Source organism: Protopterus annectens, chromosome 6.part0 (assembly GCF_019279795.1).
Source record: "Protopterus annectens isolate FY-2018-M chromosome 6.part0, PAN1.0, whole genome shotgun sequence".
Lineage (NCBI taxonomy): Eukaryota > Metazoa > Chordata > Ceratodontiformes > Protopteridae > Protopterus > Protopterus annectens.
Window position 1 is genome coordinate 1,181,209,287 of NC_056737.1, and position 14,549 is coordinate 1,181,223,835.

Sequence of the window (14,549 nt, forward strand, 5' to 3'; positions counted from 1 at the left end):
GGTGTATCTGCTAATAACTGAAGGTTTTGTGTTTACCTTTATTGTTTGGTTTATTAGCAATATGTTTTGCCTACCTATTTGGGGGCACCTGACATCTGGGGCAAGAAAAACTGAAGAAAATGGCGTTGGCTACATCTTGTATACCCCTGGCGCACTGACATCAGGGAAGAGGCGACAGCAACCGACGCCGGACCAAGACTTTGGAACTCTGGCTGACTGCGGGACCGCCTGACGGCAGGATAACCCAAGTGTAATGACTGCAGCAGTGAAGAGACTCTAACATCTACATTTATGGTAGGTGCACAACTGTACTTTGTGTACACTTACCATAACTGCAGATGTTAGTGTCTTCACTGTCGCAGTATTCATACAGTACAGTTGTGTACACTTACCATAACTGCAGATGTTCGAGTGTCTTCACTGTCACAGTATTCATACAGTACAGTTGTGTACACTTTTCATAAATGTAGATGTTAGATTGTCTTCACACTACCATAACTGCAGATGTTCGAGTGTATTCACTGTTGCAGTATTCATACAGTACAGTTGTGTACACTTACCATAACTGCAGATGTTCGAGCGTATTCACTGTTGCAGTATTCATGCAGTACAGTTGTGTACACTTACCATAGCTGTAGATGTTTGAGTGTATTCACACTTACCATAACTGTAGATGTTCGAGTGTATTCACACTTACCATAACTGCAGATGTTCGAGTGTATATTCACTGTCGCAGTATTCGTACAGTACAGTTGTGTACACTTACCATAACTGCAGATGTTCGAGTGTCTTCACTGTCACAGTATTCATACAGTACAGTTGTGTACACTTTTCATAAATGTAGATGTTAGATTGTCTTCACACTACCATAACTGCAGATGTTCGAGTGTATTCACTGTTGCAGTATTCATACAGTACAGTTGTGTACACTTACCATAACTGCAGATGTTCGAGCGTATTCACTGTTGCAGTATTCATGCAGTACAGTTGTGTACACTTACCATAACTGTAGATGTTTGAGTGTATTCACACTTACCATAACTGTAGATGTTCGAGTGTATTCACACTTACCATAACTGCAGATGTTCGCGTGTATATTCACTGTCGCAGTATTCGTACAGTACAGTTGTGTACACTTACCATAACTGCAGATGTTCGAGTGTCTTCACTGTCGTGGTATTCATACAGTACAGTTGTGTACACTTACCATAACTGCAGATGTTCGAGTGTACTCACTGTTGCAGTCCTGGTTACCCTCCCTCCAGCCCCTTTTCTTCTGTTGGCTGTACCTTGACTCTCACTTACTGTGCTCTGCTCTAGAAGCTTTTTGGTGTATTTGCTTTTTTGTTGGAGGTATATCCTTGTATTTATAGATTTAATTGCTTACCATTGGGGGGCACCTGACATCTGGGCAAGAAAAATGTAATGGCATCGGCTGCATGTTTTGTACCTCTGATGACCTGACATCTTGGAAGAAGGGACACCAACTGACGCAGGACCCAAGACTTTGTTAATCAGGCCGGCTGAGGGCTACTGCAAACAGATAACCCAAATGTAATGACTGCAACAGTGAATACACTCTCTAACATCTACATTTATGGTAAGTGTACACAACTGTACTGTATGAATACTGCGACAGTGAATACACTCTTAACTTCTACATTTATGGTAAGTGTACACAACTGTACTTTCCCCCTTTCCAGAAAGTGACAGTTTGACTTGGGGACCTTGTGGGCTTATGTGGTATGTCTGTAAGGAAAGGACACCACATAATATGAATACTGTATCTGCATGTTGCTGAAGTGTAGCTTCGGAAAAAGTGCTCTATGTAAGGGGCTTGAGGCATCACGATGACCTTTAAAAAGTTACCTGGATTAAAGGATATCATGCACCATGAGGAGAGTGTGTGGCTTAGCTTTTAAAAACAGAAAGGTTGTTAACTAGGCTGTCTACCATGCTCAATTGGTGGTAATATGTAAAGACCAGCAGATGGATTTCAAGAAGCCCTGTGATTAATTGTAGACTCGTAAGGAAGAGGCCGTCTTTCTGGACGCTGTGTTTTTAGCTCTAGAGTGTGGCTTAAGTAAGAGAATGACTGAATTAATTGGTACCATGAACCAGACAGAGAACCGTTGAAGACGGTCCCAACACGGATGAAGAGGAGGTATTTCAGCAACATCAAATCAGTATAAGGACACAGAATATGCTGACCTCGGGGAACGTCAGTGGCCATGAGTCAGGACAGAGAAGACATTAAAGTGGTCCACCTGAAGAACATAAGGGTGACAAGTAGGAGCATAGAGGAGCAGTTGCTAATGAAACTTAAAGGGGAGGGCGAAGTTTTGGATAAAGAATAGTCCATGGAGAGTGGGAAAAGGAGGAGCACGGACCACTAATGATGAGCTGAAGAAGCCGATGAGGGTACGGTCCTGTGTGGAGAATGGGAAAAGGAGGAGCACGGACCACTAATGACGAGCTCAAGAAGCTGATGAGGGTACGGTCTTGCGTGGAGAGTGGGAAAAGGGGGAGCACGGACCACTAATGACTAGCTCAAGAAGCTGATGAGGTTACGGTCCTGCTTTCATTGATCACCTTCGAGAGGAACGAAGACCAGGTAAGAGAAGTGCATGATGTATTGTACAACATTTTGCACTATTCATAACTGCAGGGATTCACGCATAGGCAACCTGAGCATCCAGCCAGTATAACAAAAACTTAAGCTACTACTAGGTACATTCGACATTGCACACAGGATGCAGCTGACGTAGGCCATATAGGTGATGTGTATGTACCATCCTCAGAACTTTTCTGCCAACAGTCTGAAGTTTCTCTGTTTTCAGATAAGTGCCCCACTCTGGAAAATGTATTTGTTCTTTTGCTACTACGTGCTTGTTTGGTTAATATCATCCAGAAAGGCCAAGTACCACTGTGGAAGACAGATTCCACACAAACAATCACAATCTGTGTCTTTTCTGTCTGGGGTCTACTCATGACTACAAGGCCTGCACCATGTGTTTGTTCCTAAGACGCTCTGCAGGCGTCTTTCAGCTCTTAATATTTACCTAGACACCAGAGGTTAAAGCAGCAACCAGCGCTGGCTATGGATGGTGCGTTGGCTCCATCGAGTGAGCTTCAGAAGAAGGTGAAAAAGGTAAGGCCTAAATCTTCGGCTGTACCTCTGATCCCGGACATCCCTCTCTAAGCCAATGAAGGCCCTGAGGTCCATACTGTCTCACCCTCTTCCCTCAGCAAAAACTAATTTAGAAGTCATTAGGGAGAGTTCCTTAAGCACGTCTGCAGAGGCATCGCAGATGTCTGTTACAGACAGTAAGGGGAAACGCGTCTCGCTCCTTTAGATGTACCTTGCAGTACCTCTCCTGTCTTAATGATAAGAGGATTTGCCAGTGATAGTGCCAGAGCCTAGGCCTATGTTGGCCCAACCGTCCCCATCCTAGAGCACAGAAGAAGAAACAAAAACATCTTTCTCCTTCACAGGATCCTTCCCTTGATTAGCAAGCCTTTTCTCAGAGAATCCTGAATGTTTTTTTAGCACTCTGGCCCTCCTCTGATCACCCACCTATTCCTGTATCATCTCCAACTCCTTTACTTAGGAGTGCTACTGTGGAACAAGAGGCCTCCTTTTCAGATGAGTCTCTGGCTTACTCCATACAGCCTCTCGTTTTCAGATGAGTTTCTGGCTTACTCCATACAGCCTCTCATTTTCAGATGAGTCTCTGGCCTACTCCATACAGCCTCTCGTTTTCAGATGAGTCTGTGGCCTACTCCATAGACCCTCTCGTTTTCAGATGAGTTTTTGGCTGGCCTACACCATACAGCCTCTCGTTTTCAGATGAGTTTCTGGCTGGCCTACTCCACACAGCCTCTCGTTTTCAGATGAGTCTCTGGCCTACTCCACAGAGATTGACTCCCTCCTGGGTTATGCTTCCCCTGAGGTTGACTCTAATTGTGAAGGCTTGCCTAAGGAAGACATTTCCTTTGGTGGTGCTATTTCTAAGATGAGGGATTTTTTCAAGTGGGAAAGCTCTCGTTTCAGAAGTACAAGAGCGTTATTATGACCTCGTACAAACAGATTCTCATTCACCTTCTGCTGTCTCACCTGTGTTACCAGCCTTTCAGGGTGCTTTCGTTTTAGCATCCAAAGGCCCTGATTCTCAACCTCTTGCGCTCAAAGGCCAGAGAACTTTTATAAAGTCCTTGAGGACAGAAAGTTTCTGTTCAGATGCTCCTGCAGACCTAACTGTAATTTCAGTCTCTGCAGATAAAGCTTCTAGGCTGCTGCCTTCCATCACCTTATTGCCCTCAGATAAGGACAGTAAAATGACGGAGAGGTGTGGAAAAAAGGTCCACACCTCTTCTACTCTGGCTTTTAGGGCCATTAATTATCAGACGCTTATGTCTTGAGTATGTACTGTGACCCTACTTTCTCAGGCTTCAGATTCAGCAGCCAAGTCCCAACTCTCTTTAGACACGTTCTTCCCAGGTTACCAGACATTCCATTAATGCAGTTATGACGCTGCAGTGGTGTCTGCAAGTTCAGCAGCATCTGGATCTGTCCTCAGGAGGTACTCCTGACTAAGGCTGACGCCTTTGCCTGATGATTTCAAGGCAAAAATAATGGATGCACCCCTGGACAACTCTGCCCTTTTTGGTGAAAATGCTGCCGCCATCCTCAAAACACTTCAAGAGAAAGGGAAGGAACTCCAGAAACTGAAACCTATTCTTGTCTTTTCAGTTCCAAAATATCACAGATGTTATCATTCCAAGCTTAACTTTATAAGGAAGATAACCCCCAGCTTCTCATCCTCACAAGAAGAGCTCACGCAAACACACTCCAGCTAGGTCTCTGCCATCTTCTGCCCATAAGACCCCTTTCCAACTTGCCATACTCACAAAATTACCTCTCTTCCAGTGCCTCTGTCACTTCCTATCTACCTGGACAAGCATTACCACAGGCAAATTGGTCCTGTTCATTGTCCAGAATAGTTATTTCACGTCTTGGAAATCCATTCCTCCCTTCATGGGCATCCCACAACCCCCAAGGGACCAGACCCATCCCTTTCCACAGGTAACTCGAGACTTGATCTCACAAGGGACTATTCAAGAAGTTCCCTCCGTGGAAAGAGGAAAAGGCTTCTATTCCAAGATTGTCTTGGTCCCCAAGAAAGATGGTCCTTGGAGACCAGTTTTAGATTTGTCCCAGCTCAAACTTTCTACAAGTTCCCACCTTCAGGATGCTGTTTCCTCTCTTGCTCCCTCAGGTTTCATAGGTTCATAGATTAGTACTAGGCTAAGTGCCCTTGTGGGCCATTTTAAGCATAGCCAATTGCCCCATGTGAGAATCGAGCCCTGCACCTTGTGTCTGTAAGGTAAACACCTTAACCGTTATGCCAACCTCCCTTCCTTTTATGTTTTCCCTGTACATCAAGGATGCATACCTTCATATTCCCATTTACCCTCTATTCAGAAAATTCTTACGGTTTTCTGTTGCTTCCTGTCTTCAGTTTTGTGCTTTGCCCTTTGGAGACTCTACCGCTCCAAGGGTATTCACAAAGTGTTTGGCTCCAGTCATTGCCCTTCTGCAGACTACAGGGAATTCATATCTACCCTTACCTGGATGACCTGCTGATCCAAGCAAAACATCCAGGCATCTCGTACCAGAACCTTCAAACCAGCATCTCCTTGCTCCTACGTCTAGGATTCGCCATTAGCTACAAGTCTTCACTAACCCCTTCTCGGGATCAGGTCTTCCTGGGCTGCATGTTAAGGACAGATCTTATGATGGCATTTCTATGCTGACCTTCTACAGCAGTTGTTTCCTCTTGCCTCTTAGCCAGAGAGTTTATCAGGATGTTGGGGTTCATGGCTTCTGTTATACCCTTGCTGCCCCTAGCCAGACTTCACATGCGAAAGTTCCAGTGGTACCTGAAAACACTTTGGTCTCCGCATGCTCATCCTCTGGAGTCTGTTCTTCCACTTCTTCCATGCCTGAAAAGGAATTGCATTGGTGGACTCAACAAATATCATAGGATCCAGGACTCCCCCTTTCAGCCACTACACCCCATTCAGGAGCTGTTTATAGATGCCTCAGACCTAGGAGTGGGGAGCAACTTTGAGGAATCTAAAGGTCCAAGGCCTTTGGGCTCCTTGATGTTGACGAGTTCTTTTATTGAAGGAGATGAGAGCTCTGATTTTGGCACTTCAAGCCTTACATTCATTTCTTCAACCAGGCCCCTTGAAACTGTTCTCAGACACCACAGTTCTTTTGTATGTAATCAAATGGGGGGGGCAGGGTCTTACCTTCTCTGGAGGTTAGCTCGACAAGCTTGGGAGTTTGCCTTACAAGCAGAGGTAACTTTGACAGCAGTCTACATCTTCTCAGCTCAAAATGTTCTAGCAGACACACTGAGCAGATCCATGATACAAGTCCATGAATGGATGCTGTACAAGGATGTGTTTCTGGACATTCACTGGTGGGGTATGCCTCACATAGATCTTTGTCTCCCCTCTGAACATGCAACTTCCAAAATTTTGTGCCAGAGCTCCAAACCCCCTGGTATGGAAGGTGGACGCCCTTTCTTTCTCATGGAAGGGGATGCTTCTCTACACACCCCCCTTCCCACCTATTCAGAAAGTCTTGCTGAAGATTTCAGCAAGACACCCCAATAATCTTGCTGGTGACCCCCTTTTGGCCAAGACAGCATTGGTGTTCCCTCTTCTGCAGTTAGCCAAGGACAGTCATCACAAGTTGCCTCACAGGATGGATCTTCTCACACAAGACACGGGATCTCTCATTCACGCACGTCTAACAATACTGAATTTGACACTGTGGGTGATAGGCTTCTGATTCCATTCAGACACATTTTCTCTCAGGACGTGCTTCTAGTCCTGCAGGAGGACAGGAAACCCAATACCAGGAGATTCCATTTGTCCAAATTGAAGAGGTTCTCCATCTGATGTCTTAAGCGACTAGATCCAGTCTTACTTGTGTGAGCTGCTGAAGGCTGGATTGACTTAGTCTTCAATTAAAGTCCATTTATCAGTCAATTCTGCATGTCTGCATTTATCTTTCGCCTCAGCTTCTAGGCTAGAAGTTAAGCTTTTCTTAAGACGTCCTGCATATCAGACCTCCTGGGAAACTTGTACCTCTTCCCTGGGATTTGAATGTTGACTGAGACAGCCGTTGAACCTGCATCTTTTGCTTCTTCGAAACTCTGCACTTGGAAAACTGTTTTACTAGTCGCCATCACTTTTGCTAGGTGAGTTTCTGAGCTTCAAGCTGCAGTGGCTTCACAATCTTTTTAAAATTTTCCACAGGGATAGGGTTTCTCTTTGTACCAATGCTTCTTTCATGCCTAAAGTGCTTAATGACTTGTCCCTTAACCAGTCCATTCACTTACCTACATTTTTCCGTACCCCCTCAAAACTCAAATGAGTGGGTACTCCACACTTTGGATGTACATAGCTCAGATTTTACCTGGATAAGAACAAATCCATTAAGAAGTCTGAGCAATTGTTTGTTTCTTTTCATCCCAGGGTGCTGGGTAAACCTATCTCTAAACCGATTATTTCCTCTCTGATATCTAAAGCCATTTCTTTTTGCTACTTGTCTCAGAGGAAAACACTTTCTTCCTCGGTTAAGGCCCATTCCACTAGGGCTGTAGTTTCCTCTGGTGTCTTCTTCAAGGGACCGGACACTGTCTGTATCCTGTAAGAAGCTATTTAGTCCTTTGTCCACACCATCACTAAACACTACAAGTTTGACTCTGTGTAGATCCAGGGCAGGTTTTCCATGGGCAATTCTGCATGGACCTATGGGGACTTCCTGTGCTCCAACCTCCTTTTCCCTTTCATGAGCTTTGGTATTTTCTTCATGTTATGAACATTGCAACATGGGAATAGAAGGACCTAGAACAGTTGTGTGAAATCTTACCATAACCATAGATGTCCTTCTCTTCCATGTTGCAGTATTCTATGCTTGGTTCATGTCCTCCTTTGGATGATAAATGCCTTTTCATGCTATCCGTGGACTGGTGTTCTGGCTTGGGGCATTCAGTTCTGAGGATGGTATGTGCAGACATCACCTTTATGGCCTTGGTCAGCTGTATCCTGTATGCAAGGGCACACATTCCTACCAGTAGCTCAATTTTTCGGTACGGTGTACTGTCCAGACATTCGGGTCGTCTAGGCAGGGAATCCCTTATGTTATGAATACTGTAACATCTATGGTTGTGGTAAGGTTTTACACAACTATTCTTTATCAAACTGATGTGCACTAGTAAAGGATTTAACAAAGTTCTGACACACAGATAATTAGGGATCAGCAGCTTCAAATCTGTACGCTGATGGGGAAGAGTATATGGGTACTAACCATTGAAGTGACAGGCTAGAAAAAGGGCAGGGGACAGGAGATATATGCGAGTTTGTGAACAAAAGAACAAGGGGAAAAGAATAAATCAAGAAAGTGAAGACGAAGGTATTAAATGGGGAAGAGGAGTAAGTGGAGGGGACATGGGAAAATGATGCATGAAATGGGCAGGGCCACAGTATTTCAAATGGAAACCATAGCCAACCGAGATAATCGGAAGGCGTATGGAGTGAGCAGACCCAGAGGGAAGTGCAACCATGTGCATCCTTTGGTAAAAACACAGAGGAACCTTAAAAATAGGTAACTGCTCTTTGTAATGTAGCAGTAATGTGTGAGGACAGAGAAGGTCATAGTCATACCTCTCAACCTCTCAGTGTAAAAATCTGGATAAAGCCAGAAAGAATGGGGGGGACAAAAGTTCACAAATAGGGACAGAATTTAAATATTGCTCCTGTAAATGTAGTAAGTTGCCAGAATAACAGGTTTTGCATTATTGCATATTTTCTGGAGGATGAATCGTGACTTCAATCTTCAATGATTTGCCAGAAAACCACACATTTTATGAGGAATAGACCAAAAGTTTGTTTCTTTCTTTCGGCTTTTCCTGGTTAGGGGTCGCCACAGCGGAACTCCGGTCCGCTAATGATTGGTAGTAGATTTTGACGTGCTGGCTTGCCGGGCCTAACGCACAACCTTCAACGAAGGAACGCCCATTCACGCATGTCGCCACACAGAAGACGCTCTAACTGAGAATCGAACGGACAACGTCTAACTGTGAGGCGACAACGCTACCACAGCACCACTACCGCAGTCTGAGGAAAAAATCTGGACATTCTGCAGTAATCTGTGCAGTTGAGAGGTATGGATAGTATCAGAATGGTCATATGGATGGTTTTGCATGGTCATATTGTGTTTGTGCAGAGAAACTTTCAGATGTGCAGAACAGTAAATTATTTCATTGAAGGACAGGATAGAAGGACCATCAAGAAACTGAATGGAAAGGAATTACACAGTTTGTGGACTAAATGTAGGAGCAGAAATGATGGAGCCATAACAACACGTAGTAAACAGTGCAGTACAGTAGGATGAAGAAAACTGAACGCTGTAGAGGACACTTTTGCTCTGTGCAAAAGAATATCAGAAATTAGAGAACAGTCCGTTCTGCTCGCTGTTGAACAAATGGCGGAAGTCTGTATTTAAATTTGTTCCTTTTAGCAAACAACACATGCACCTACCCTGTCAAAGATGATACGTGTTATGCAGACTTGTATTATCTGAGTAGTTAACACTGTTTCTGGAGCCACTGAAATAAATTATGCAGTTCTGGTGGGAAGTGGCACTTCCCTCACTGTTTTGTCCCCCTTTGAACTCTTAGCAGTACCTCTTAACTAATGCCTCAAAATTTGAGCTACTCCCTGCTTCACCTCATTGCTATCTACTAACACATCTTTGTCCTTACCTCCCTATTGTCAACTAAACTGTATTCGCCTAAACTTCTTTCCTCTTACTGGAGCTGTACATTTGTACCTTTAATATTATTTGCTTCCTACTGTGTCTATTCCACAAACATACACATACTAAGACCTACTTTTTTAAATGTATATGTCCCGGGTGCTTATGCTTCATCTCTGCTGTTATTTTGCTCATTTAACATGTAAATTAACACTTAAGTATGTTTGTTACCAGAATGACTGTATAACCTGTCAACTGAAAAACTGTACTTTGTCAGTAATAGTTTTGTTGTGGAACTTTTCTCCCTGGGACTCAAGTGAAAAGGGCGACTAGCTCAGCTGGACTGTCCTACTTATAAGTACTTAAGGAAAGAAATGTATTTAAAAGTAGTGTCATCTTGGAGCTCAAATGTATTTAAAAGTAGTGTCATCTTGGAGCTCAAATGTATTTAAAAGTAGTCATCTTGGAGCTCAAATGTATTTAAAAGTAGTCATCTTGGAGCTCTCTGCATAGCATCTTGTGTACTGATATTGCTATATGACTATGCTATACAGAAACATCCACTCTCTTTCTCCTTCCAACAAACTCTCGCCACTACCTATCTACTCCCCTCACTAAATGTAGGGTGCCCCTCTACTAACAAACCTATCTGCCTCTCTCTTCTCTAAACTGGAAGTCTGTTATAATAAGATTTCTAAATTTGCCACCAAAGCCAAATTCTCCTCCCATCATTGTACTGCCCTTAATTTGTTAAAGTGGCTTGAACTCTCCAACCATCTAGACTATCTCCAAATTACTACAGCAAACAGAGTAATATTTCAACCTACTAAATGCTCAGCACTAGCAAACATCCTTCAACCTTACACCCCTCAGAGAACTGCAAGATCTACTCACCAAAACCTAATCACTGTCCGCAAACCCAGTCGGCCTGCTGTTCAGCATCTTCCATCCTTTTCCTTAGCTAAAAAACGGAATGGTCTTCCTTCCTCTCTTAAGGACTTGTGAAAACTTTAAAACTCAGCTACATTCCTACCTTTCCTCTAACAGCAAATGCAACTGCACTCTCCCCACCTAGCCTAATAATCAATCCACCCCTTAAACTCCTGACTACCTCTGAGTACAAGCTAACCTAACATAAATGTACGTATTGTAAATAACATATAGGCTAACCTAACATAAATGTACAGGTTATACAGGCTAACCCAAGTGTACATGTTGTAAATAACATAATTGTACATATTATAAATAACCTATCCCACCTTTTTTTTTTCTCTTTTCCTTCTAAGTCTTTATTCTCCCTCTCAATTAAGTTACCACTGCCATCCTAAATATTTAGATACTATGTAACCAAAGAGTTTATTCCTGTTCTCGAGCATGAAATGAAATTGTAATTGTGTCATATTTACAATGATTGTATCTGTAACTAAACTATTATATGCAGAGCTTTTCTCCCCGGGCCTCCACCGAAAACGGGCTCCCTGAGCCCAGTGGACCTCCCCGGTCATCAAACTGGAAATAAATAAATAAATATTCTGGTATTTTCATAGTCCCAGTGAAATTGTTCATTTTTCTGACAAAGGTTAGCAGTAAGAGCAGAATACAGTGCTTTTAGTTGCATAAATACCTCTCAATCTCTTAGCACAAGAATTCTGGGTAAAGGCAAAAGTAATGAGGGAAAAGGCCGAAAGTCAGGGGCAGGTTTTAAATATTGCTATTATAAACATAGGTGCTAGAGTAACAGGATTTGCTTTAGCATGCATTTTCTGAAGGATATAAAGTCTGAAACGCAAATGTCCTTTGTTTAGTGACTGCAGTCCTCTTTGATTTCCCAGAAAACCATAAAATTGTATACAGAAAAGGCCAAAAATATGAGACAGAAATCTGTATAGTGGAAATGCAAGGCAGCCTACTTGTGTAGTGTGTCCTACAAGAGGAGTATTTGTGGCAGAACTGTAGAAACAAAGATGCTTTAGGGACTGAGAAGTCTACAACCTATCTGCAAGGCTTATGGCTTTCCTCAGAGCAGATGTTGTCTCTTGCTAATTACCTCTGCTGTGAGGTAACTGAATCCGTGCATTATTCCTGTATACTGTTTTACCCTGCCCCATATGTTTGAGCCCTACGTGCCCTTGCTAGTTACTGTTCACTGGAGATCAGTTCAGCTGTTCACAGCAGTACTGAACTTATCTGTACACAAGAATCAACCCGTGCCCTCTAATTCAGTACACTTCATCAACCCGTGCCCTCTAATTCAGTACACTTCATCAACCTGTGCCCTCTAATTCAGTACACAAGAATCAACCCGTGCCCTCTAATTCAGTACACAAGAATCAACCTGTGCCCTCTAATTCAGTACACAAGAATCAACCCATGCCCTCTAATTCAGTACACTTCATCAACCCGTGCCCTCTAATTCAGTACACAAGAATCAACCTGTGCCCTCTAATTCAGTACACAAGAATCAACCCGTGCCCTCTAATTCAGTACACTTCATCAACCCGTGCCCTCTAATTCAGTACACAAGAATCAACCCGTGCCCTCTAATTCAGTACACAAGAATCAACCCCGTGCCCTCTAATTCAGTACACAAGAATCAACCCATGCCCTCTAATTCAGTACACAAGAATCAACCCGTGCCCTCTAATTCAGTACACTTCATCAACCCGTGCCCTCTAATTCAGTACACTTCATCAACCCGTGCCCTCTAATTCAGTACACTTCATCAACCCGTGCCCTCTAATTCAGTACACTTCATCAACCCGTGCCCTCTAATTCAGTACACTTCATCAACCCGTGCCCTCTAATTCAGTACACTTCATCAACCCGTGCCCTCTAATTCAGTACACTTCATCAACCCGTGCCCTCTAATTCAGTACACTTCATCAACCCGTGCCCTCTAATTCAGTACACTTCATCAACCCGTGCCCTCTAATTCAGTACACTTCATCAACCCGTGCCCTCTAATTCAGTACACTTCATCAACCCGTGCCCTCTAATTCAGTACACTTCTAACTTTGCTGATGTCAAGTTTTGTTACTTGTCAGTTACTCTGTTTACCAACTTGTGCAGCTACTTTTATCTGACAGTCTTGTACTTTCTCGTTACCCACCACTGTTGGTTTTTATGCCAACATATTTTCTTCTGTAGTTTAACTCACTTTAGCCTCCCTGTAAAGGGTCTTTATGCTCAAAATGGACTATTTAGTGTACAGTTAATTAGGCCCCTCCATAATCTTGATTTACTGCCAGGTGTGTGTATTCTGTGTTTTTTACTGCTGTACACGGTTACGGTTGTTCTCTAGAAGTTTGTCTAAAGGGCAGATCTGTTTTTGCTGTGGATAACATATGGTGTGCCTGTGAAGGGAAGTTGGGTGGATAGTAGTTTCATATGTTATTGCAGTACTAGTTTGGGGTTTGTAGTGTTCTGAGCTGTTCAGCTATGAGCACTGATAACCACCGTGTTTTCTCTTCTTTTTGTGCTGCAGTGCTTTTCCCTCGTCATACCAGCGCCAGTGCCAGAGACAACACCATCAACCTGATCCACACGTTCCGGGATTACCTTCACTACCACATCAAGTGCTCCAAGGTACCATTTCTGTTTAAAAAAAATAGGTTTTATCAGATATGTTAACTCCACCCTTATGCTAGTTGTGCTTTGATCAATTAGTGATGCACAGGGGTCTTATTTTAAAAAAATCTAAATTTTTACATTCAAGTTTGACTTTGTTCCTTTTGCTAATTATCTAACTATGCCAAAGACATTCAGTGTCTTTTTCTGTTAGTTGTAGGTAGCTCATGTGGTCTTGTTACACTTGGCCTCCACACCAGTTATTCTACATTAAGAAGGTGTTTTTTGCACCCTTGTGGCAGACGTGTGCCGATCTAATTGAGTTGGGGTTGCTGGTGGAAGGCTTATTGTGTGGCAGCACAATTCTACCCATAAGTCCCCTACCCGTTAGGATACCACATACTTTTAGCAGTGATTCAAGACGCATCTGTGAGATTGTGTGGCAGTTGGAAATTGCTAATGATGGACAACAAGATTAGGTATCGTAGGTGGTATACTTAGCTTTTCCTATAGAAGGAATCTCAATATGAAGAATCTGCTTAATCGCAATTCATTTGAAATAGGCAGTATTATTACTCCTTTTAGTACAAAAGTAGGCACATACCTGTGTAGAAGATGCAAAGCTTATGGTTTTATTAATAGCTCTAATAATTTTGAACATCCCATTACACATAAATGCTGTTCTTACAATAGCTATGCTTCCTGCAACAGTAAGAATGTGGTTTACATCGCTATATGCGATCACTGCACATCCTTTTATGTAGGGAAAAAGAGCCACATGTTTAAACAGTGTATTTTACAACATGTTGGTGCCATCTGTAATGAGCTGTACAGTAATGCTTTATTATCAACACGTTACACAATTTAATGATCACAAATATTCATCCAGGTCTTAATGACTATTCCATTGAAGCCTCTTTTAAAGGCTCGTAGACTATGGCTTTAAGATTATGTACTGTTGCAGTTTGATACTATGTTGCCACTAGATACTCTTTGAAGTCTGAATTGCTATTTGATTGGCTGTCACAGAATTATTTCATTGAATATATGCAACTTTTGATTGGTTGATACTGTGTATTTGAATCTTATGTTTGTTTGAGGTTTAATGAATCTGATGAAGGAATTTTTCTGAAAGCACTAATCC

The 14,549-nt window shown here is 42.8% G+C and overlaps 1 protein-coding gene across 1 annotated transcript in view; it reads left to right on the top strand.

The window, feature by feature from the left end:
- Positions 1 to 14,549, top strand: part of ARPC2 (actin related protein 2/3 complex subunit 2) — an 855,630-nt gene that overhangs the window by 603,966 nt on the left and 237,115 nt on the right. Inside the window, exon 8 of the mRNA XM_044074812.1 lies at positions 13,323 to 13,423. Within this exon, the coding sequence (XP_043930747.1) occupies positions 13,323 to 13,423 (101 nt within the window). The remainder of the gene's footprint in view (positions 1 to 13,322; positions 13,424 to 14,549) is intronic.